Genomic DNA, 26,645 nt, shown 5'->3' on the forward strand with positions numbered 1-26,645 from the left:
CAGTCCAGGATATACCCTGCTTCTCGCCCAAAGTCAGCTGTGATCAACTGCAGCATACCCCCGGGACCCTAGTGAGGATAAGCAGTGTAGGAACTGGGTGGATGGATATATATATATATATATATATATATATATATATATATATATATATATATATATATATATATATATATATATATATATATATATATATAATTTGATCCATTGTCATATTATTATTGTATTAAAAAAACAGTGTCTAATGGTGCCTGGTATAGGTCACCTGTACCCACATTTTTGGTCACGGGCCAAATTCCTCTCCACTTGTCAACAACTGCCCAATAAAGTGCATCAGGGTGCATTTGTTAGAATAAAAAAACAAGTTATACAAGAGCATATAAAAGAAGTCATAAATGGCTTGATCACTTTGACAGTTTTTATTGTGTTGGGAATGACGAGATGCAAGTATTTGGATTAGAAGTGTGAGCGTGTGAGGGTTTGTGTTTGTGTGTTTACGTACTTGCGCTAGCAATCTCTCAGTAGTGATTCATAAGGTTACCGTACAACTGTTTCACGGCTCAGAGAATGTGGAAATTCCCCTGGCTGATTTTATAAAGTGGAAACACAAGACATGCACAACATTGTTGCAACGTCTTATTTGTAAGTCCTCCGTTCTCTTAGCCACAGGATATCCTGTTCAGACTTTCTTGGAAAATGATCCCAGTCTTCAGAACAAGGTCTGGCCACTTGTAATCAAGTTGGGAAATCTTGCCAGCTACGAAATAGTTTCACAGTAATTGAGGAGGATGCTGAGCACAACTTCAGGTGTGAACTGGTCTTTTTTCGCCAGATGTACTATAACGTACTATGACGTACTATGACGTACTATGAGCATCACTGGACCTGCAAAGACTTTGGAGTGACTCACCCTTCAACAAAGCCCCAAAACACTACACAATTGTCGTACATGAATAAGACGTGCAGGTGTGAAAATACAGTAAATAAGTGAAAAGATTCAAATAAAAAAAAAAATGCATATAAATAAAGCAAATAAAGTTAATTCAAGACAAATTAATCTGCATTTATTAATACATATTAATATTAATTATTTAATCATTCATCTGTAATCTATTTGTACAAAAAATAAAAAGTAAAAGTAAAAAAAAAGTATAATTAAATACATTCAAAATAAACAGAGATTAAAGATAAATTATTGTATAATACACATTAATTTATATATTTGTAATTGAAATACATCAAAACAGAGATGTAAAGATGGATATCTGTTTTAATTATTTTTTATTTTAATACTTAATAAAGTAATGAAGGATAAATGGATAATATGTTTTCATCTTTAACCTCTATTTTTATATTCATTCAATTGACTGGAAACATATTAATTTATTTATTCATTTATCTCTTTATTTTAAATGGGATATGTTCATTTTTCATTTTTTTTCAGTTGTGGTCTTCATTATTTCTTAATTTATCTGTAATCCCTTTATTGATTTTCTATTTATTTAGTATTTTGTATGACTTATGCTTTATTTATTATTTTATTATTTCTTTATTAATTTCAATATATTTTCTTTTCTTTTTCATTTATTAGGTGTATTATTACACCTTAGGTGTATTACACTTATTGTGTGTTATTTCCTTATTATTTATAATCTAAATAATAATTATTATTATTTATAATAAAAAAATGAAAAATGTTCATATAAATCATAAATAAAGGCAGAATACTGGTTGAAATGTAACATATTTATAATAACCAATGAATTAAATATTGATATTGTTGAAGTTCTGCTATTTCTGCTAAATAATTGATCATTTCTAGTCACTTTTAATGTTTCAGCTGTTATTCCTCAGCGTGGTGTATAAATTCCAGATCTTTTGTGTTGTGATCTCAGATTCCTTTGTGTTGTGGAGTTGTTGTGTTGTTAATAATTGATGAAACATTTGTTTTATGAAACCTTCTTAAATGAACAATAACATCAAAGAGCACTTCTCAGATAAATGTGCTACAGGGTACTACTTTATGTACAAAATCTTCCCAAATGAACATGACCCTAATTTATACCTCTCAGCTTCTTTTGCCAATTCATCTCATTGAAGAGGTCCTCTGCCCGCATGAAGAAGTCGTTAATTTTGCTGCCCTGCTCATCTCTCTCGGTGGTGTAGTACACCCGAAGCTTGGACTCCGAGGTCAGGAACTCACAGATGTTGGGCACCGGGAACACAATCTCTTCCATGGTGCGGTCCTGGCGCACAATCTGGACACAAGAGGTAGATGACAGTCACCACTGTGAAGAGAGCAGCTCCATGTGCCTCTGGGGTTGCTGGGTCTGAGTCAGGGTCTGTACTCGTAATAAGAAGGTTGTGTATGACCTCAATCTGAGCGGTGTGATTGGCATAAAACTCCAAGGCCTCGTCTCCATCTCCACTGGCTCCTATTGGCTTCAGCATCATGGACAGCTCTTTATTGTGACGAGCCAACTGTATGAAAGACATATAAGCACAAGCTGATATGGAACGTGTCATAATGTCTACTATGTGCTGTAATTAGGGGTGAACCCCCCATACTTAAAAAGAAATAAAAATAATTACTTTAAAAAACAAACAAGTGCAGGGGGGACTTTTCATATAAATGTTTAATTTTGTAAAAATTTGTGTCATAATTACTTAATAACCCATCAAAATTAAATCCCATTAAATTATGCCTGTTAATGTATTTTTTCCATTTTTGCATTTCTTTTGGTTTACTTTATACCTCTCATACTTACTTATACCTATGCGCAGTGGAACGCATAAGCGCAGCACAAATCGCAAGCACAGTGCGGAGGTTATGTTCGTACCGGCTTTTATGTATCTGGTTGTTTTTAATTATTCAATTTTGTGGGTGATCCAAAATTGTAAATGTTCCCAAAATTCATCCTTTTCCCTAAAATTAACTTCCTGCTACTGCTAACTACAACTGCCACATTTCTCAACCGATTCAACCAATTCAAGCCATTTCAACAGCAAACTGTCAACAAGTTCAGGACATTCAGCTTACCTATATTTAGACTGAAAACACTTTTCCATAAAAACGTTACCTACAACTACTTCCACATTTGAATCAAGTGATTCATCACATTCCAACATCTAAATAAAAACAACATTGAGTTGGCCCGCGTCACGGACCTTATCAAACTAATTGTTTATCAACTACTCCAATGACATTTTGATTTTGTAAGTAGAAACAATATTCTATATAGTACAAAATCCAAAATCATTCTTAATAAGTGCCGGATTCAGACCAAAAGTCAAAATAATTTAACTGTACATGACTAAAAGCGGTAGTACTTTAACTATTACACACTGTCTGTACAAAATAACACCTTAAAAAGGCATGAGCCCGTCTAGAGTGATAATTTCAACTCGAGCAAAACATGCTGGGGAATGCATAAGCTTCCCATTCCACAAACCCAAACTCTTCCCTGTTACACATCTCACAGACTGTGGAGTTTTTGTATACTGTATAATATAAGTAATAATAAGTACTTTGTAATATAAAAGTACTGTATCTTTTGGACATTGAGAGAATGATCGATCAACAATCACTTTGTTGAAACCATCAACCACGCCAAATCAACCACCTTCTGTCATACCGTCATACTGTACATCCATGGACTATCAGTAGAGGAATGACAGCAATGAGAGCAAGTAGAAATTTCAAGCTGGAATGAATGAACATGAAAAAATACCCATTTCCCCCACTCCCATGTCAAAAGTGTGCATTTGGGGGTGATGTCTCGTTCGGCCCACAACATAAAGTAGGCTTTGAGTTTTGGTCCCGTGTCCGATTGAATTTGATACTACAGATCTAAAGAGTTCTAGCTACTTGCACATTTCTCAACCAATTCAGACTGTTCCAACATCAAAGCACTCAACTAACTCATTAAGGACATTCATGCCATTTTCCACATACCAAGAATTCTAACTCTTCTTGACATTCCCACTTTTCGGAATGCAAAATGCCTTTGATATAAAGAGTTCTAACTACTTTCACATTTCTTTCTCAACTCATTCAGACCGTTGCAAAGTCAAAATTGTCAACCCATTCAGGACATTTCCACTTCCTGGTACATTTATATATATATATATATATATATATATATATATATTCACTGTATACACAAACACACACATACATATATAAATAATGTGTTTTTCATAGCCTTTTATCTTGCCGCATATTTTTCAGCATGTGGCTAAAACTTAGTTGCAACTGAAACTTAAATCAGACCTGGTGAGCTAAGATATAAATGTTGTGTCCAACGTTTCTGGGGGATGCGGCATCATGTTCCTCGTCCTCATCACCGTTATCCTCTTCCTCCTTTGCGTCTTCAAACTCAACCTCTCCCTGCAGATAGGCCTTTTTGATCACCTCCACCTGGTAAGGCACACATTCCAGCATATTTTATCCAGTAAGAATTCTGTTGCTATGACACAGCTATTTAGGGTTCCTCACCAGTTCTTTTGGCCTCATGTTGTACAGGATCCTCTCGGCATTCTCGCTGTCATGGCGGCTCTCCATGATGGCAAGCAGCAATTTGGAGGCGTTGTTCTACAAGTGAAAAACGTCTTTGAGAACGTTTATAGCACAATGTCAATGTCACTCACCTTGAGCTCCAACACCAGATCCATTCGCTTCTTTCCAAGCGGGTTGATATCATTCAGGATCAGAGCAATAATGATATCGATACCATTGGACTCATGAGTGGCAATGCAGTTCTGGAGTTGTGAGTGGAAAAAACATGAAATACTCAATGTGTATAACACATCAAAGCATATAGTACCGCCTGTTGCCTACCTGGTTTTCATGGCAGGGACCTTGGCAGTACTCAGTCAGGCTCTCCAGAGTTTGGTTGATGAGGGCAACGTTCTTCTCGTTGATGTACAGTCCCAACAAACCCAGACCTCCTGTGGTGCTGCCGCAGATGCAGTCTAGGAACTGAAGCGTCTCACACACCAGGTTGTAGTTGTTCTTGTGGTTTTGGCAACGAAGGAAGTTCTGAGACAAAAATACGGTGAAAACTCAGTTTTTCTCATTGGATTTGTTCCAGAGGTCAAACAAAATCCCAAAGGCAATCATGTGTTTTTGTCATAAGAACAATTTCTTGCTCTTGTGTAAGCCGACAATGGAAAACCTGCACTGTGCGAACAATCAGGAAAAAAATAATCTGTCTATAAAGATATCTTATATGAAGTTAGTGAAGACCCTGTTGGAAAGACTGATCCAACTTTAGAAAATCCTTAGTAAAATGTTTGGAGTATCAAGAGTCAGCAATGACAGCTTTCTACAGATGCTTCAATTCAATTCAATTCAATCTGTAATCTCCTTTACCATATCAGCCTGGTTCAGTTCACTATCTAACATCAATCACAAACCATTAAACAATAACAGAACACCGGGCAGTAAAATAACTGAACTGAAGCAGGAACCACTGATTTTAGCCAATACCAAGAGATAAAACACACATTGATCCCTGGCAAGAAAATTGGGAGGTTGATGTACCGTCATCATTATCGCATCATCAATTGTCATGTGTAAAAACTCCGTAATGTCACTGTTAAACACCCGTAAAGAGGAAGCAATCACAGGAAGCCCAGAGTGAGAGTCAAACATAAAACGTTACAACAGCAATTTTGCCGCCGGACTCCACCAACCTGCAAGTCACGGTTGTGATTCTCACAGAGGAGCTGCAGGAAACGAAGGATGGGCTGCATAATGACAATAACGTAGCTCATCTCTCCTTCGTCCTGGTTCTTGTCCCCGGTGCTTGGCTGGCCATCTGCTGAGGTGAAGTGTTCCTCCGGGTCGGCTTCACGCCGGTATGAGTTAAAAGCCTTCTTGGTGGCGGACGAGGCCTCCAGTAGCTGCTCTCGCACTTCCTCTGTCATGACCACTGCAGATTCTCTTGCTGCGCACACGCAAACAAAGCATTTCAATATGCTCTCTTTGTAAATTGTAAGTTATTTTAAATGTTGATACACTAAAACCACAGTGTGTAATAATTGGATGTAAAACTAAAAACCGTAATAATCATTTTGATGTGATTTTTGGTACAAAATGTATTTTTTCTCTCTTTAAACAAAAGTTACTTTGTTAGCATTTAGCATGTAAATTCAATGAAAAGATAAAATAAAAAAGAAGAAATGAATAAAAAGCCAGTTCATTCATAAATAGTTTTTGGCATCAAGTCGTTTAATCAACATTTTTTAGATATAGTAATAAAAAAAATGGTTTGTATTTATTATAATTAAAGCACATTTAAAGCATTGAAAACAGAAGGGGAATAGGACAACAAATCCTTGCTTAAACCTGACATGTAACCACACACCTTTTTTGCGGACGGGGGTGTCTTTGTCCTGGCTGTCGTAATCTCTCTTCCGGTTGCCGAGGTCACTGGTATTTACCGTCACTGTGGCTTTGATCTCCAGCTGAGCCAACTTCATGCGGTCGTAGAAAACTCGGAAGAACTTTTCAGACTTTTTGTCCTCGGTCAGACGGCAAAAGAAAGAACGCTGGAAACACAATAGGATACCTGATCACAAATGTTCAAAACCCTTAGGTTTGTTTGTGTCATTGACTTCAATCAGGCAAAAACATGTTTTGTGGATTTCTGGAACAGATTATTTCTTATGGGAAAAATGTATTCAATTCAAGCAAGCAAACAATCTGTACAGTACAGGTAATGTACAGTATATGTAAATGTACCACCCCACAATTTTTACATGTTTATACTTCCCTTTATACTTCCCTGATGTCTTTTTTTTGCTGAGATCTGATCTGTGGAGCACAGCGTATATAGATATCAGCAGACCGATACCAATATTCTGATATTCATGTTTGATTTTCAAAATGCTTCCAGCTGTTTCCACACAAGCTACAAGCTATGTTTTGCATTTTGTACCGTACCATGAACCAAACTGTGACTTTAAAACAGAGGTGCACACTGAACCATGTCCCATAGGCCCATTTTAGCTTGATTAAAAGTAAACCATTGATAAAACTAGATGGGGCACTCACAACAATGAGTTATGTAACTTTATTGGAGCAGGTCTGAATTTCGGGGAGGGTTGAATTCACTCACTGCTCAGAAAAGAGGCCACGCAGAATTAGAGCACTTTTGCATGGCGTACAGTGTGAACTGGCCTACTGGGCTGTTGTTTTCATTATGTAACAGCTCTTATCTGCGGCACCCTTTGCAAAGGCCTCACCCGGACGAGGCCAACTCGCCACACAAACAGGGTGAAAAATGACACGATAGGGAGAGGCCTGGCCTACTTACACACAAACAGAAACAGCATAGCAGGATGAAACAGTTGTGAAGGAATAGGAAACTTAGTAAAAAAAACGAACTGAGAGAGGAAACAAGCATTGGACACAGAAAGCAGTATCTGGGCCATTCAGGGCTGTTATGTAACCTCCCGGCTTTCCAGGTTAGATGCAAAACTGGGCTACTGGAGGAGTAAAATGAGAAGAAAGAGACACCTTGTGACCACAAGAAACAACTCAACAACTCAAAGTAGAATTCATGCACAGTTTTGTGGTCAACTCTCCTCTGGAGCCACTTCAACAATGACATAATCGTGTGCCAGTGCCCTCAAGCAGATTCTAGAGGCTCCCGCCCCACCCCACCCAGGCCTCCACCACTAAGCAGCAGGTCTTCTGCACGTACGCACCATCAACACTCAGGATGAGCTGATAGCAGACTAAGGAGGGTTGCTGAGTGAAGCCATCCGTCGCCTAATACCTAATAAACAACTCCCATGACAGACTGCTGCGAGGGACCGCCCGCACCTAAAAGCCCCACTCACAACTCACAGAATTCTATGGGATTATTTTTTTCCGTACATATGGCATGTTCAAGGCCAAGTACTTACATTTTAAAGAATTCACATCAAGATTTAGCAAATTAATCTCAGGGCATTCAATCCATCGCTGTTAGACCAGTCTGACTGGTGTGTGTCCCACCTCGTCTTTGAGAATGAACTGATAAAGCCTGGTAGGATGAGAGGCGAAACACCTTCTCAGACAGAATATGTGCCATATGTCCAACCACAACTATGCAGATAACCCTCAGTCAACCCTCTGTGCGCCACGGGCGTCAGGGGAACATGGAAAACTGAAATCATGGACTTTGGCCCACAGAAACAAAGAGAAAGTGTTGTCAGTTATCTTGAGACTTTCTCTAAAACCTAAAACCTCATCAGGTTCAAAATCTTGGGGTAATAATGGACTCAGATCTGAAATTTAACAGCCACATTAAATCCTGGGGGCGACCACTTTCAGTTTCATGCTGCCAAAATCTGGAACAGTCTTCCAGAAGATGTGCAACAACCCTCAACTTTGGCAATGTTCAAATGTAGGCTGAAAACACTGAACTGTGAATTTGATAAGTCAGAGTATTTTATCTGCTCATTTCATTTGTAATTATTATTATTTTTTGTTTTATGGAATGATTTATAGAATTTTACATAATGGTTTTTGCCTTGCCTTGACTTTTTTTAATCAGCGGTTTAAGGTACTAAACGTGCCAGAAATCTCACCAAAATTTGTGATAATTTGGTGCCCTGGAACAATGAAAAAGAAAACATCTTTTGCTCATTTTGCTTATTTGCCCAAATAAAGTCACTAGCAGCTTTACACCATGTTTGGGAGGCCGCACCATAGATGCCCAAGACTGGAGTTATTGAGGAAGAGGAGGAAGTGCCAGTCATCATGCCGCGTTTGTTAGTAATGGAGCTAAAATTGAAAAAAAAATCATGGTCATTTAGGAATAAAGAAAAGTTTGAATCCAGAATGGATTTCTTTCCTCCATTTTTTCCTTAGCCCTCACTCACACACAGACCTGGCATTGGAATAACATGCATCGACCAAACTCGTGTGTGTGTGTGTGCTGGGAGAGGCGCACTCGCCATGAGGGCCCCCCTCCTCCCTTTGCTCTATTACATAAGCCATATATATATACACACGCGCGCGCGCGCACACACACATGCACACACACACACCCACACACCCACACGCACAACTTCCACGCCCACTGACTTTTACAGACACTCACAAAACTAGGTCAGCCGCCTCGGGCAACAGGCACATGCCTGTGTTTGGAGAACACGCCCACAAGTCATACAACACACTCTTCAAGACGGAGTTCTCCTCCAAATGCATGCCAACCAAATTTGCATGTATCTACTTATGATGTGTTAATGTCACGGCAGAAATAAATCTCAGCATGCAGCCGGGCACACGGTCCTGCTGGCACGACATATTTCAGTCTGGGCATCAGACGCAGTCCTATTGAATTTCACTCCTGGGGAGTTCATTTTGTTTGACTGGTGGTGACTGGAGGGGAATACATGTGTCATTGAAGAGTTATGACAGCATCCCTCTGACTACGTTTTTGAGGAAAAGATGGAAGCCCCTATAACAAGCAGCAGAGAAAATGTACGTCTAAACCGCTGTTGCACATCACGAAGTGTTTGGATATCAAGAATGACGTGCCGGTTTAAGCGGTCAAGGACAGGATGGAGAAAGACTAATAGCAGAAAATAATGGAGCGAGAGAGGGGAGAAGGACAAGCTTGCCGCCCCCTCCCCTCCACACCACCTGTAGTGTTGGGTAAACACAGCCTGTCTGTATCCATGGCGACACACTCTGATTGGAATGAGACAGAGAGGACAGGGGCGAGGCGGAGGCGGACTCTGCTGAAAAACAAGGTCACAGCGCTTCCCTTTCTCTCCTTCCGCTCGGCGACTTGGCGTCAACAAAGGGATGTTATGTAACAGCTATTTATACTTGCGCTCCCATTCCCTCACGCCCGCACCCTCCGCCCTCCTCGTCTTCCTCTCGTCAGGCAGCACCACATGGAAACCAAATGGAGCTGCTCCCTTCCCCTCCTTTTTAGATCTGTCACTTATGTCATCATATTTACACAATGACAGCACCCCCCCCCACACACACACACTTGTGGTGAATGATGTTACCAGGTGGCTGACTGGCAGTGCATTTGAATAAAAGCCACAATGCGTTAAAAGTCGCCATAAAATGCACGGTTATTCAAATCTACAACTTTGCATGGGGGCGTTTGCAGAAGGAACGAGGTTGCATGCATGCTGTTTATTTCTGCTTGCACCGAAGATCACGAGTAAATAGTTAACTGTGTCACGAAAGAAGAAGATATAGAAGTACTAACAGGTGCTGGGCTCCACAGCACAAACGAGGTCAAAGGTTAATGTTTTCTTGAAAGCCAATTATTAAGAAAAAAGGAGTTTTATGTTTTGTGAATAAAAGGAGCAGGCGACAAAAGGTATCGTCAACGTATTGATTGTGTGTCGTAATTCTGGGTTAATGTTCCCATATTGTCATGGAGGCGAAGTGAATACAAGCTAAAAACAGCTATGTGAGCAGGGCAAAGAGCACAGTGCACAAAAAGGAGAGAGATAGGGAGTGTGCCTAAAATGAACAAATAGCATGGGAGAAAGAGAAGTTACTGGTGCATTGCAGGTATTTTTTAAATTGTCATTTATACAGTGGTACCTCGGCATACGAGTGTCCGAACTAACAGTGCTTTTTACATGCAAGGTTTCTCTGATGATTTTTTTCTTTGAACTGCAAGGTAAAATTTGGGTTACAAGCTGCTAGTTACTGGCAGGCATAGCCAAGGACAGGTATTTGGGGGCCTGTGTCAATGTGACCATGACTGAAGGTGACGCCACAAAGCAATCTACTGGAAACGCAATGACACTGTAAACAATTACTGTTAATTTACGGCCAATTTCCAACAGTAATACACTGTATTAACGGAATATGTTTTTTTACTGTAGTTCACAATGCATTGTGGGTTGTTCAACGTGAAGCAACAGCGCACTGTTGGCTGTCAACAGTATGCTACTGTTATAAATTACAGTAAACTACAGTATTTTCTCAAATTTGGCGCGTACCAAACTCGCGAAGTTCTCCTGCCTGCGCAGCGGGGACATGTTTGCTACCCATGAACAGGAAATCTTGCTTCGTCTGCATCCCTCCAATTGTGCATCTACAAATAACACGGTAAGTAAAAACTAACTTATCTTTATTTTTTTTTTACAGCAGAATGAAATCAAACTGGTTAGCTAGCGAGTGCCTGATTTTCAGTGCCACTCATCAGTGAGGCTAAGATTTGAATAATTTTAGCAACATTTTTACAGTTGATTTTTTTCTTCCATTAAATTTTGTTCCAGTTAATTTTACATACCGGTCACTCAGCAAAGCAGGGGAGAGAAAGAGCACGTCCAAAATATTTTTACATCGAGCAGGCAGAATTAAGGACTTATCTCGAACAAACTACACTTTTGGTGGTTGATGGAAGAGTGAAATGAGTAAGAGAGATGGCTGTGTTGGCTTTTATTTTACTTTCTGTCGACTTCGAATGAAATCTGTTGAACACAGAGTTTAGTCAAGTAAGGAAATTTTAATCTCCGTCCACGAAAAACAACTTTTACATGAAGTGTAACGATTTGTATTATGATTAGACTGTGTTACGTTAGTTGCTCTCCTGCGTGCTGCACAAATTGACATTGAAGATAAGAAAAGCAAATGGCCTTTTCTTTTCATTCTCAGGTACATCTACGCCCATTTTGAGTTTCTTACAGACACCGGTACAGAGATGGTACTTTGCATTGTTCAGCTGCTCATGGCACACTTCGGAGAGAAGCTAACAGGGCTGGTCCTTCTTGCAGATGTAAATTTATATTCTCTTTCTTGCCACGTGTTTAATATTGAATGCCATATCTATATTTACAGTAGGTCAACATTATTCTCACCCAGTGCTTCTGTTTTTTGATTGTTTATTATTTTCCATAATATGGTTGTCTTCGTTCCTTCCAGGTGTGTCCCTGTAGCTGACATTGAAACAACCCCCACTCCGCCTGCAAGCCCTCGTCTGATACTGCTTGGTAAGCATTTCATTTTCATTGTTTCATATGTTACATGGTTACATTGGTCATTATTTTGAGACTATAGATGTGTACATAAAGTAAATGATTACCAGAATAAAGTCAAAATGTTAAGAGAAAAATATTGTACTTGTCACAATTTTATATGAATGAACTTGTAATATGAGGAAAATTAATGTCATTTTAGTAGCATAGCGATAAAATAAAAAGCAAATACAAAAATTAAATAATAAACTAAACAAAAAAACTTTTTGAAAAATGTTGTTGGGGGAAAAGGGTTAAATATTATGGGAATAAAGTCATCATATTACAAAATAATAATTTCCAAAGATTATTTCAGAAAAAAGTTTTTTTAATAATACTTGAAAATGAAAAATAATTGGAAAGAGCAAAGACCAAATATGTTATAAATATGTTAAAAATATATATCCAAGTGGCCCTGGCACCTCATTTTTCGCGATGTGGCCCTCGGTAGCAAAAGTTCGGAGATCTTTGTCCTTGGCACTCCTGCTAATTAAAGATGGGTTGCACTGGAGTAAATGTAAGGAGTAAACGGGACCTGTATCATGTGTATCAAATGTTCCGTCTTGAAAAATCCAACTATGAATACAGTACACATACTGTTACACCCCGAGTAACTACTCCATTGCCAGGAGGAGCATATAAATATTGGCACCGTGTGGAAGCTTAACCGCTCTATACAAAGTAACTACAGACTACCAGATAGAGGAGCTCAGGTTTCAGTCTCTCTTCCACCTTCTCTCCCCACTGGCCCACTTCCGGAAGCTCAGCATGACCTAGTTTGGGCAAGCAAGAGAATGCACGGCAGCGGAAATGTTTGGAAGGCTGAGGCATCCCTCATTGTTCATTCACACAGACTTTATGTAACAATCCTGTCACGTGACGCAGCTCTGCCGCAGGCGTGGGAAGCCAAAGCATTATCTTCGCTGTATGGGTTCATCGCTGTAATCTGATTACACGAGCCCCGTGATTACACAACAATGCATAGGTGGACAGCCTGATCACAAGGTACGCATCGACAGACAGACACTTGCTTGAGGACACAAAAAAAAGAGACAGAGGAATGATTGGGACAACAACAAAAAAGAAAAAATGCCATATCTATGGATGTATAATTGTTTAGGGTAGCCTTTAAGCACAATTGCAGGGCACACTTTATACAGGATGTGTTATGTAATGCATGTGGTGGCACACTGACCCATATACAGTACCCATAGAAATACAGCATGTACTGTATAGCACATGCATTGTGGGAGCCAACAGACCTGGATGGTGGTGTTCCCGCCCTCGAGCAGAGCAATGGCCAGGAGGATGCTTTCCTGGAAGACTCTGTCGCTGGTGGTGTTCATGATAAGGTCGATCACTAGGTCAGAGGCTCCTTCTTTGTCCAGGTGACACTGCACCTCTGCCAGGCTCATTTCACCACGACTCAGCGCCCCGGGTCCCCCTAACACTATCAAACAGCAGAGATCAACAAGTAAGTGGGTGGTTGCCACTTTGCGGCTTTGCTCTATCACATGTGTTTGAAAACAATCTATTATTTAAAAAAATAATATTGGAAAAAAATTGCACATATTTGTCACCTAAATTAAGCATCTTCAAGCATAAAAATGAAGTAAAATACAAGATGCATTCAAAGACGCTATTATGATATGTAGTATTCTATACCGGTCACTCGGTGTCAGTGATGTTACATTGATGAGACGATAGCCACCGCAGGAGGTACTGTACGGAAACAGCAGGGAACTCTTCCAGTGCTAACATGTGAGTCTATCAGGGGCGTCAAACTCCTTTTTCATCTCAGTTATGGTTACCCACTGACGGTTGCCTGTAAGTTTAGAACCATATAAATGCTTCATATTACACATTTGATTATCATGATTGTGTTAGTATAATGATTGGTAATGGTAATGGTAATGGTTTTATTTCATTTGAACATGCATCAGATTACAATTGAGTGCATCCCATAATAAGTTCACAGTTCCACAGGTCCAAAAGGAGTAGGAAGAAGCTAAGCTTATTAAATCCTACCCCTCCATCTGGTACTTTTACAATCAGTAACTGTTACATTTGTTCTCTACATTTGTTCTAACATTTGTTATACAATGCAATTATATTATTGTTATGTTGTATCGCATCATTCATTCATTTTCTACCGCTTTTTCCTCACAAGGGTCGCATGGGTGCTGGAGCCTATCCCAGCTGTCTTTGGGCGAGAGGCGGGGTGTATCGCATAACTAATGTATAAAAAAACCCTCTAACCTGCAGTACAAATATTCTGTCAAAATTGGGTTTATCAATTAGTCGTGTTATTTCCACCACTCACTGATGGTCCTGGAATGGTAACCCTTGCAAAACTACATAGTGTAATAACATACCGCATATTAACATTTACACGCTGATGCCACAATATGATGATATATACACATCAGTACACACATTGGAAGTTGCTGTACTTATTACTTTAGGTTGTTGGTTAGCATCCTTGTGCAGGGTAAAAATATAGGCCATACGAAGAGGCTTTGTCCCCTGGCATATTTTAAAAGCACATCAAGCCTGCTCAAATGCACGACTCTGGTGGCAAATTTCCAGCGGCATTCATGCGTGGACTTCTCAGCTTGGCTGTTATTTCTGGAACACGTGGAAAGCACGGGATGTAGCAGTCTTGCACGCTGACACGCTCCAACAAAGCAGCTTGAGCAAACAGTACGTCAGGGGCCTCAGTCTTTCACCACATGACGATTTAAGGTGATCTTCCACTCATTCATTCATTCATTCATTCATAGCGCTTCTCCCCATTAGGATCACAGGAGTAAGCTGGAGCCTATCCCAACAGACTGTGGGTTGGTGGTGAACCTAAATAAAAGGGCCAAGAGTGAGCAGAAATGAAGCGCTTTGGTATTTTGACTGCAGCCGGTAACACAATGACAGCCTTATCAGGCAGTGATAAGAGTGAAGCACTCTCCGTGCTCAAAGGGCACCCTGGGGCACAACTTTGGGGCTGATAGTGAATGCTCAGAGTCAGACAGATAGGGCCATGTCCTTGCATAACACACAGAGACACTTGTTTTACTACTAACTACTACTTTACTAACTTTAACTTGATATAAGTAAGGCATTTTGGCTTAAGATAAGATGATGTTTTAGCTGAACTTAGCTGAGCATTTAATATTGACACTGTTGGCTTTTCATTGGGACTCATTCTTTGGAAGTTGTCATCTGTTTGTGTACACTCACTGGCATATTCATGGGAGCTATATTGGTACAATTAAATGAAATAAACACAAAAATTTGGGATTTTGTAAATATTTTTGAAAAATATGTTTTTTTTCCAGGTGGCACGGCGGTCTAGTGGTTAGCGCACAGACCTCACAGCTAGGAGACCTGGGTTCAATTCCCACCCTCGGCCGTCTCTGTGTGGAGTTTGCATGTTCTCCCCGTGCATGCGTGGGTTTTCTCCGGGTACTCCGGTTTCCTCCCACATTCCAAACGGTTGTTTGTCTATATCTGCCCTGTGATTGGCTGGCCACCAGTCCAGGGTGTACTCCGCCTCTTGCCCCGAGACTGCTGGGATAGGCTCCAGCACCCCCGCAACCCTTGTGAGGATAAGCGGTAGAAAATGAATGAATGAATGAATTAATGTTTTTCCACCAGGGGAACATTTTCAGAGAAAATATGAAATTAAAGGAAATGTGGACTTTTTGGAAATGTCCTGCTGGATAGCCAATGTGTCCTGAATGAGCTGAACATTTTGACGTTGGATTGGTTTGAATCAGTTGTAAAATATGGGAGGATTTTGAGGCAGAATAAGGATAAGCGGCTTAGAAAATGGATGGATGGATAGAGACAGAATAAAGAAGAGGTAGAGGAATAAACAGATGAAATATTGTGTAGAATTGCATTCTGTGTGTTAATTATGTGTTAAAAATGTTATTGCTTTTCAGGAGTTACGTCACTGTGTGATCGCAATGTCAAAGTTTCAAAGTGTGCGTTCAGCATCAGTGTTAACCACCTGACTGGTTTTTGCTGGGTCCAACGGGGCTTAGGGGGCCACTGCTGAATGACGTCAAGCTGTCCCTCCGCCCACCACTCCGATGGAAGTTGCCATAGTAACGGTTCACCAGAATCTGCCTCAGCGCCTCGCCCTATCACAGGAGAAGAAAAGAGAAGTGCGATGACATGATTGCAGACATGTGGCAGAAGGGGTGGTTGTGTAACACGGAAGAGGCGTCATCCGCTTTGTGTGATGGACCTTCACCATCATCATCACCGCCGTCCTTAAGTAAACAGAGGGTATAAAAAAAAGAAAAAAGAATGTAAACAGCTGCATCACCCAAATGTTACATCATTCTACCTAATGGACCAAAACTGTGCTTGTCGTCATCGTGAGCGACCCTGCCTAATGACAATGTCGAGATGCAGTTTTCTCTAAGACAGACCTGAGGCCAGCTCTCCCACGCTGTGACTCATCAACTGTTGAACATTAAGCAGCACGACTTTGCTGTTGTTATGGCAACCGCAGCCCATGGCTACCTGAAAGACCTCCCATGTGACAAAGTGAAAGAAATGAAGGAGAACGTGTATGTGTAGTGTGTGTGTGCCATTACGTGACAGGTCTGTCAAACCTGTGTGCTCCCTGATGGCTGATTATGTAAGACGAAGTTGTGCTCCAAAGGTCAGGATTAGATTGTGTCGCTAGCATGATGAAATGTCAATTATCACTCCTGTTTATTGCGTGTCACTCTGTAGCTGTCCTTCCTCAAAACAAAAATTTGAATTTTTTAGAATACATATTTTATTACGCAACTAGAGAAGGCGGTTTATGTGGAAATTGAATGCAAATGCAGAAGCGCTGGTGCAGAACTGAAATGCTGCATGGAATATGTGGCATTAGGTGGAAACTGGAAAATTTGATGCTGGATTGATTTGATCAAGTAATTAGGAAAAATGCCAAAAAACATTCTTTTCAATGGGAATTGATTGAAGTTTGGGGTTGGAATGGTTTCAGTCAGTTGAGAAATGTGGCCGTAAGAATTCTTCAGATTAAAGGGCACTTGTGTTATGGAATTTTTGGAATGTGGCAAATTGACAGTTTAAGTGTTTTGAGGCTGGAATGGTATGATTCCCCGCACAAATGAGGGGGAAATGCCATCCATTTGAAATTTGAATCAGTTGAAAAATGTGAAAGTATCACGATTTCATCAGGTGGAAGGCCATTTGTTTTTATGGAAATACATTATCCTGGGATGAGCTGAAAGTTTTCATGTTGGAATGTTTGGAACCAGTTGACAAATGTAAGAAATATGGAACTTGTAAATATTGTCCATTTAGTTTCAGTGGGGATTTTGATATTGTGGTGACCCACAATATAATTCGAACAATCACGTCGGGGTCACCAAATATGGAAATGTGACTCAAAATGGGACAAGGAGCCGAGGATGCTTGTGAAAATTGTTGAGAAATGTGACATGAGAAATGTTGAGAAATGTGTATTCATTTTGAATGGAAATTTTGATGTTGTTGACTCACAATTTAGTTAAGAGAATCACATCGGGGTCACCGAAGAGAAACGTGGACATTTATTGGCTGTGTCAAACAAGACACACAATACTGTATATTTTAGCGATAATTTCCTGCTTCACAAGATCAACACCTACAGGTAAGAACCACTGAAACAAAGTTGGATTTGACTGACTATGCAAGAGCCCCTGCCTTATTAGCAAAACATCAAAATATAACGGTGTCTGATGAGTTCAAACTATGGAGTGCTTTGAGACAAGGAGCAGTGTCTTGGCCAATGTTGGAGGATGCGGTGGCGAGGGTAGCGGGCCCCAAGCTTTAGGGCAACTTCTTCTTCTTTGTGGGCTTTCGGGGTTCTGTTGTGGTGATGCAGGCTTTTTAGGTGGCTGGTGTGGTTTGGTGTGTTAAGGTCAAGATTTTTTCTCTCGTGGTGAGGTGTTTGCGGAGCGTTAGCTAAATAATGCATAAAGTAGTGGCAGTGGGGAGGTCCCACATGACATCGCGTGTTTATGTTTACAGCACATCACACGTTGGAAAAATCGAGCGCTTGATTTGCTCACCATCAACAGCAAAGTATGGGTAATCTCGTCTAATTGGTTATCTGACCTATTTTTTTATTTGATTTTATTGGCTTTATTGGTCAGACATCATAATTCCTCATTCATTCATTTTTTACCGCTTTTTCCTCACGAGGGTCGCGGGGGTGCTGGAGCCTATCCCAGCTGTCTTCGGGCGAGAGGCGGGGTACACTCTGGACTGGTGGCCAGCCAATCACAGGGCACATATAGACAAACAACCATTCACACTCACAGTCATACCTATGGACAATTTGGAGTCGCCAATTAACCTAGCATGTTTTTGGAATGTGGGAGGAGAAAACCCACGCATGCACAGGGAGAACATGCAAACTCCACAAAGAGATGCCCGAGGGTGGAATTGAACCCTGGTCTCCTAGCTGTGAGGTCTGCACGCCAACCACTAGACCGCCGTGCCGCCCCATAATTCCTCATATCGGACAGATATTTATTTGATTTACGTTCAAAAACAAGATAAGTGGAAGATGATGAATTGACGGATGGGTGTCCATATACAGTGAAGAAAATAAGTATTTGAACACCCTGCTATTTTGCTATTTCTCCCACTTAGAAATCATGGAGGGGTCTGAAATTTTCATCGTAGGTGCATGTCCACTGTGAGAGAGATAAACTAAAAAGAAAAATCCAGAAATCACAATGCATGATTTTTTAACAATTTATTTGTGTGATACAGCTGCAAATAAGTATTTGAACACCTGTGTATCATCTAGAATTCTGACCCTGAAAGACCTGTTAGTCTGCCCATTAGAAGTCCACCTGCACTCCATGTATCATCCTGAATCAGATGCACCTGTTTGAGGTCGTTAGCTGCATAAAGACACCTGTCCACCCCATACAATCAGTAAGACTTTAACTTGTAACATGGCGAAGACCAAAGAGCTGTCCAAAGACACCAGAGACAAAATTGTACACCTCCACAAGGCTGGAAAGGGCTACGGAGCAATTACCAAGCAGCTTGGTGAAAAAAGGTCCACTGTTGGAGCTATCATTAGAAAATGGAAGAAGCTAAACATGACGGTCAATCTCAATCGGAGTGGAGCCCCATGCAAGATATCACCTCGTGGGGTCTCAATGATTCTAAGAAAGGTGAGGAATCAGCCCAGAACTACACGACAGGACTTGGTCAATGACCTGAAAAGAGCTGGGACCACCGTTTCCAAGGTTACTGTAGGTAATACACTAAGACGTCATGATGTGAAATCATGCATGGCACGAAAGGTTCCCCTGCTTAAACCAGCACATGTCAAGGCCCGTCTTAAGTTTGCATATGACCATTTGGATGATACAGAGGAGTCATGGGAGAAAGTTTTATGGTCAGATGAGACCAAAATAGAACTTTTTGGTCATAATTCCAATAAGCGTGTTTGGAGGAAGAAGAATGAAGAGTACAATCCGAAGAACACCATCCCTACTGTGAAGCATGGGGGTGGTAGCATCATGCTTTGGGGGTGTTTTTCTGCACATGGGACAGGACGAGTGCACTGCATTAAAGAGAGGATGACTGGGGCCGTGTATTGTGAGATTTTGGGGAACAACCTCCTTCCCTCTGTCAGAGCATTGAAGATGGGTCGTGGCTGGGTCTTCCAACACGACAACGACCCGAAGCACACAGCCAGGAAAACCAAGGAGTGGCTCCGTAAGAAGCATATCAAGGTTCTAGCATGGCCCAGCCAGTCTCCAGACCTGAACCCAATCGAAAATCTTTGGAGGGAGCTCAAACTCCGTGTTTCTCAGCGACAGCCCAGAAACCTGACTGATCTAGAGAAGATCTGTGTGGAGGAGTGGGCCAAGATCCCTCCTGCAGTGTGTGCAAACCTGGTGAAAAACTACAGGAAACGTTTGACCTCTGTAATAGCAAACAAAGGCTACTGTACCAAATATTAACATTCATTTTCTCAGGTGTTCAAATACTTATTAGCAGCTGTATCACACAAATAAATTGTTAAAAAATCATGCATTGTGATTTCTGGATTTTTCTTTTTAGTTTATCTCTCTCACAGTGGACATGCACCTACGATGAAAATTTCAGACCCCTCCATGATTTCTAAGTGGGAGAAATAGCAAAATAGCAGGGTGTTCAAATACTTATTTTCTTCACTGTATATTCTCCACTTCCGATCCAGCTAAACACTTTGACTGATTCTGAATTGGCTGAAAAATGTGGACATAGTTTAAAAAAATGCGGACAAAAATAAGATGTTGCAGAATAACGTACTTATGAATGCAAATAGTCATTGGTAATGAATGAGAGTGCTCACATCCTGAGGCTTTATCTCTAAAAAGGGAGCCACCGACACATGGCAGGTCCGTAACTGCACACTATTGACCATAGTTATTGTTTTTAGGATGTACTGTTACCGATGTAAAGCTGTTACAGAGGACTGCCTTTATGCAGAATAAAATTCACAAGATGCTGTGCGGTCAACTTTGAGGGCTTTTTGTTAAATTGCCTTCATCTTTTTGCTTAAATTTCAAAGATAAAGCGGGACCCAAGTGCATGTTCTGTTCTGTTAGAGGTAGGAGATGCTGTAGCAGACAAGTACCTACCCTTTTCTGGTCCTCCAACAGCTTCTCGGGCTGGTTCTGATCCAGCTGCCGGGTGCAGTGTTGCGTGTTAGGCCAAACAGATGCAAGCACAGGGGTTAGTATTCATGCTTCACATTAAAAAGACACAACACAACACAACACAATCAAGTCCATGCAAAGGGCCATGCAAAGGTCTAGTAGGAGTGAGTTGCCATGCTTTGGTTAACAGTCATATTTGTGATGGCCACTCAACAGGGCAACATGCATTCATACACAACTCACAAAAATTCGGGGATATTCAGCTTTCCAATTTCAGAATGAAGCTACACTCTAAACACATTCTGAAACAGGGGTCACCTAAAAAACGGATTACTACATCAGGCACGCATTTGACCACTGAACATGCCTGTACGCTCTACGATATCCCATATGAGCCCATATCCCAAAACCTGGCCTTAGGAACCAGTGCACATGCACCCGTTTGCCTCACCACGCAGCAACATGCATTCAGCGTCAAGAGAAAGTGAGAGAGACAGTGACAGTGATAGAGATCCGTGGCCCGTGGCGTATTTGTCATTGCATCACTGCAGAAGCAAAATAAAACAGCAAAAATTTACTAAAGTAGAGCAAATGGCAAAATGAGAAAAAGCGCAAACAACCAATAATGACACAAAGCTTTGTATTTAAAGACAAAGCTATAAATTAGGGCTATGACACCAGAGTGGGCGAGCCATGGGCGGAATAAATTAAAACACTTTTGGAAAGGCAAGGAAATACAGCTGGAATAGGTGCAGATTCTGGAAGATGTAGAAAGCTTTTTGTGCAGGTTATCGTGTGCAGCTGCTCTACGAGTCCACAACTCAATACTAAGGGTAGAAGAATGACTATCATAGGTCCCTTTAAGTTTCTTGAAGAAACTGACACTGATCACCAGGACTTGCATAGCCACTCAATTGTTCACTGGTTAAGTTTGGGGAAGAGTGTGGGAGATGAAAAGGGACATTCTTTCATTTTTGCAGTTACTTGAGAAAACAAAATGAATGAGATGAACACGAACCTACAAAAGAAACACCAGTTTGTGCATGAAATGTACACAAACATTGAGCTTTGGGTCATGACCGACAGAACAAGATGGCGGATACAGGCGGCTGAAACCCTAAGAGATAGGGTGAGGAGCTCAGCCATCCGGGAGGGGCTCAGAGTAGAGCCGCTTCTCCTTCACATCGAGAAGGAGAATCCTCCCTGGTGAGGTGTTCCGGGCATGCCCAGCTGCGAAAAGGCCCCGCGGCAGACCTAGGACAAGCTGGAGGGATTATGTCTCACAGCTGGCCTGGGAACACCTTGGTGTCCTCCCGGTGGAGCTGGAGGAGGTGGCTGGGGGCCGGGAAGTCTGGGCTTCGACTGCTGCCCTCGCGACCCGGACCCGTATAAGCAGAGGAAAATGGATGGATGGATGGGTCTGTAAAGGGCCATCACCGGGTCTGGATCTTGACCGAGGTCCGCCATGTGCGGAGGGCTGCTATATTAGTAACAGTACTCTCTGTAGAAGTTAGACAGTCTCACTTGAAACCATCTATTTAGGTTTTATTGATTTGGTCGCAGACTTTATTATATTGCACCTCTCTCTACTCTCAAACAATTAGCTTCCTCTCCTTTCTATTTTGGAACCAGCAGCATATTTCCCTCAACAGTGCCCCATCCTTTGACAGTCATGGTTTTTTCCAAAAGGTCAGAATGTGCATAAACTGAGCAATTTTTCCCCATAAGAAATCATGTAAATCCAATTAAACCCTTTCAGACACCCCAAAAATATGAACAAAAACAGAATCATATGAAAATTAACACAGACTTTTGACTGGTGTTTATACAGTGTCAAGCAAAATGATCTGACACATTTGTAGGTTAAATAAAAGGTAAATAAAGTAAAGAAACAAAAAAGTGTTTTTATTTTTGAAAAGTACATATAATGCAATTTTTTTCACATAATGCCATTGTTTTTGGTTTCTTTTTCAGTTGCTGCCATGAATTGGCCTGGTGAGCAACGCACTTTTATTGTGGGAACATTGATAAAAACAAAAAATCTGTAACTGCAGCACAACGAGCGTTCTGTTTCCACTGGAAACACCATCTTGTTATGGTTACCTACGTCCAGCTACTGGCTCTGCATTGAAACCAAAATTAACAGGCCGACCTTGTACCGCCAGAACTGATTTCATTTTTAAAACATAATGAAACAGAATGGCATTATATGTACTTTTCAAAAATAAGAACACTTTTTTGTTTCTTTACTTTATTTGCCTTTTATTTAACCTACAAATGTGTCGGATCATTTTGCCTGACCCTGTATATACACAGTACAATCTTGTTTTTTTGAATGCCCCAGTTTCCATATGATTCAGCTTTTGGAAAACTGTTGCATGTTAAAAGTATTTTGTGTGAACATCTTTGAATGTCTGGAACAGATTACACCCATTTACCCACTACAAGTCGCATCAGTCAAAAAATGCATCTTGTAGGGGAAAAAAACAAGTTGCACTAGACTTTAGGTTGCATTTATTTAGAAAACTATTTCACAGAATTCAAAACCAAGAACAGGCACTTAATCTGGAAAGGAAAGTTAGCTGAATAACTTTCCTTTCCACACAATTGCACACAAAACCACCGTTATTCTCCAAAATTATTGAGAGGCTATTCAAAAACTGGCTGGACATATTTATTAACGCAAACAAATTACTATCAGAAAGTCAGTATGGATACAGAGCTAACATTTCCACCTCCATGCCACTGATCAAAATTAGGGAGGAAATCACTAACGCTATAGATCATAGGAAGTGTGCAGACGCAGTATTCATGGATCTGACAAAAGCCTTTGATACAATCAATCATGACATCCTAATAACTAAATTAGAAAGGTACGGAATAAGAGGATTAGTTCTGTACTGGGTCAAAAGCTACTTAGCTGACAGGAAGCAATACGTAAAGCTAGAAGAAAACACATCTGCAAGTTCATATATTAGGTGCGGAGTTCCCCAGGGGTCAATACTGGGACCAAAATTGTTCAACTAGTACATCAAAGATATCTCCAAAGTCACGAAAGCCTTAAAGCTGGTATTATTTGCGGATAATACCACTGCTTTTTGTTCCGGAGGGAGCACAGACGAAATCATTAGAAAGGTCAGAGAAGAAATGGTCACACTAAAAAGCTGGAAGCTGGTTTGATAATAATAGAGTGTTCTTGAACCTAAGTAAAACTAAAATCATGCTGTTTGGTAGCAGCAGAAAGGACACGCACCAGCAAATACAAATAGACGGTGTAGACATTGAAAAGGTGAAGGAAAATACATTTCTGGGGATCACTATAGATGAAAATATGAGCTGGAAGCCTCATATTACAAATATACAACATAAGGTGGCCAGAAATATTTCAATATTGAACAAAGCAAAAAAGAGAACATACTAACTCCTTATTTCTAAAATCACAAATACTTAAACTTGCTGATATAGTTAATCTTCAAACAGCTAAAATAATGCATGAGGCTAAAAATAACCAATTAGCTAAAAATGTCTAACTATGGAATGAATTGAGTAAGGAACTCAAACAATGTACAACGATGAGCCAATTCAAGAAACAATACAAACAGTTGATGTTTGCTAAATACAAGGATGAGGAGTCTTGAACCAGTCATGATGTGCTATATATATCACTATATTGACGTTTACTATGTTACTCATTATGTAATTGTATGGTCATGTCACCTCATACTTCATCACGTGACAAAAAAATAAATAAAAATACAAAGTAAAAATAACAAATAAATTAAAAAAACTCGAACAAATGTAACAGTGTCTGATTGTAAAAGTACCAGATGGAGGGGTAGGATTTAATAAGCTTTGCTTCTTCCTACTCCTTTTGGACATGTGGAACTGGGAACTGATTATGTGATGCATTCAATTGTAATCTGATGCGTGTTCAAATGAAATTAAGCCATTACCATTACCATGCTAATATAAACACATTTATACTTATTCAGCTACACAATAGCATAAAGAACATACCCGGGAGGCTGAATAGGCTAAATTAACATAACAAACCACCAAGTCAACAAGCAATTTACTGGTAAGCAAGTTCACCAAACTCCCGATCTTATTCCACTGAACCCATTAAATTCTAAACCATGGTAATATTCACAGCTTGGTTCATCAAGTCAGTCAATACGTAACATTTACAAACATGTTAAATGACATATATATTTTCATATACACACGTGGACAAAATTGTTGGTACCCCTCACTTAAAGAAAGAAAATCCCACAATTCTCACTAAAATCACTTGAAACTTACAAAAGTAACAATAAATAAAAATTTCTTGAAAATGAAACAATCATAATCAGCCATCACTTTTGAATGGTTGATTAACAAAATTATTAAAAAAAAGAAACTAATGAAACAGGCATGGACAAAAATGATGGTACCTCTTCAAAAGATTGAAAACAATTTGACCAGAGTCACATGATTATCTCAGGTGTGTCCTTTAATTGACATCATAGGTGTCTTCAAACTCATAATCAGTCAGTCTGCCTATTGAAAGGGTGACAAATAGTCACTGTGCTGTTTGGTGACGAGGTGTGTACCACACTGAACACGGACAACAGAAAGCGAAGGCAAGAATTGTCCCAGGACATTCGAAATAAAATGATAGACCAACATCTGAAAGGTAAAGGCTAGAAGACCATCTCTAAGCAGCTTGAAATTCCTGTGACAAGAGTGGCACATATTATTCAGAAGTCTAAGGTCCACGGGACAGTAGCCAACCTCCCTGGATGTGGCCACAAGAGGAAAATTGATGACAAATTGAAGAGATGGATAGTTGGAATTGTTTCCAGAAGAGACCAGAACAACCTCCAAAGAAAATAAAGGTGAACTCCAAGGCCAAGGTACATCAGTGTCAGATCACACCATTGGTCGTTGTTTGAGTCAAAGTGAACTTCATGGGAGACGACCGAGGAGGACACCACCGTTGACAGCAAATCATAAAAAAGCGAGACTGGAATTTGCGAAAATGCATGTTGACAAGCCACAGAGCTTCTGGGAGAATGTTCTATGGACAGATGAGTCAAAACTGGAGCTTCTTGGTAAGGCGCATCAACTGTATGTTCATAGATTGAAAAATCAAGCCTACAAAGAAAAGAACACTGTCCCTACTGTGAAACATGGAGGAGGCTCAGTTATGTTTTGGGGCTGCTTTGCTGCATCTGGCACAGGGTGTCTTGAAGTTGTGCAAGGTACAATGAAATCTTAAGACTATCAAGGCATTCTGGAAAGAAATGTGCTGCCTAGTGTCAGAAAGCTTGGTCTCAGTCGCAGGTCTTGGGTCTTTCAAGAGGACAACGATCCAAAACACACCACCAAAAGCGTTGGACTATTCTGAAGTGGCCCTCTATGAGCCCAGATCTGAATCCCATTGAACATCTGTAGAAGGAGCTGAAACATGCCATCTGGAGAAGACACTCGTCTAACCTGAGACAACAGGAGCAGTTTGCTCCCGAGGAGTGGGCCAAAATACCTGTTTTACTTACAGAAATCGTTTAATTGCAGTGATCTCCTCAAAAGGTTGTGCAACAAAATATTAAGCCATCATTTTTGTCCAGGCCTGTTTCATTAATTTGTTTTTTGAAATAATTATGTTAATCAACAATACAAAAGTGATGGCTGATTTTGATTAATTTTAGTTTAGTTTAATTTTCAATAAATTTTTATTTATTGTTACTTTTGTAAGTTTCAAGTAATTTCAGTGAGAATTGTGGGATTTTCCTTCTTTAACTGAGGGGTACCAACAATTTTGTCCACGTGTGTATAAGTTGCTGGACCAGCCAAAATATGGTAACTGGATTTGCATAGTTCCCTTCGGGAAAAAGTGGTTTCAGGTTTTGTTGGACAAAACAACATACACGAGAAGGATTAAAAGCAAGCGTGAACTGAAATGACACTGACATTTAAGTCAAAGATGAGCAAACA

General features: G+C 40.3%; 1 protein-coding gene across 5 annotated transcripts in view; it reads right to left on the reverse strand.

The window, feature by feature from the left end:
- LOC131106077 (inositol 1,4,5-trisphosphate-gated calcium channel ITPR1) overlaps positions 1–26,645 on the reverse strand; it is a 111,322-nt gene that overhangs the window by 27,698 nt on the left and 56,979 nt on the right. For 3 of the 5 annotated variants that reach the window (XM_078798359.1, XM_058054808.2, XM_058054805.2), the window contains 11 exons: positions 20,652–20,696; positions 16,001–16,133; positions 13,254–13,441; positions 6,369–6,552; positions 5,695–5,948; positions 4,838–5,038; positions 4,648–4,758; positions 4,496–4,591; positions 4,271–4,417; positions 2,371–2,478; positions 2,063–2,255 (listed from right to left, as the gene is read on the reverse strand). In XM_078798359.1, the coding sequence (XP_078654485.1) occupies positions 2,063–2,255; positions 2,371–2,478; positions 4,271–4,417; positions 4,496–4,591; positions 4,648–4,758; positions 4,838–5,038; positions 5,695–5,948; positions 6,369–6,552; positions 13,254–13,441; positions 16,001–16,133; positions 20,652–20,696 (1,660 nt within the window). The remainder of the gene's footprint in view (positions 1–2,062; positions 2,256–2,370; positions 2,479–4,270; positions 4,418–4,495; positions 4,592–4,647; positions 4,759–4,837; positions 5,039–5,694; positions 5,949–6,368; positions 6,553–13,253; positions 13,442–16,000; positions 16,134–20,651; positions 20,697–26,645) is intronic. The other 2 variants (XM_058054810.2, XM_058054811.2) reach the window with 1 other exon arrangement.

Source organism: Doryrhamphus excisus, linkage group LG18 (assembly GCF_037039965.1).
Source record: "Doryrhamphus excisus strain RoL-2023G ecotype Guam linkage group LG18, RoL_Dexc_Guam_v1.1, whole genome shotgun sequence".
Taxonomy (NCBI): Eukaryota; Metazoa; Chordata; class Actinopteri; order Syngnathiformes; family Syngnathidae; genus Doryrhamphus; species Doryrhamphus excisus.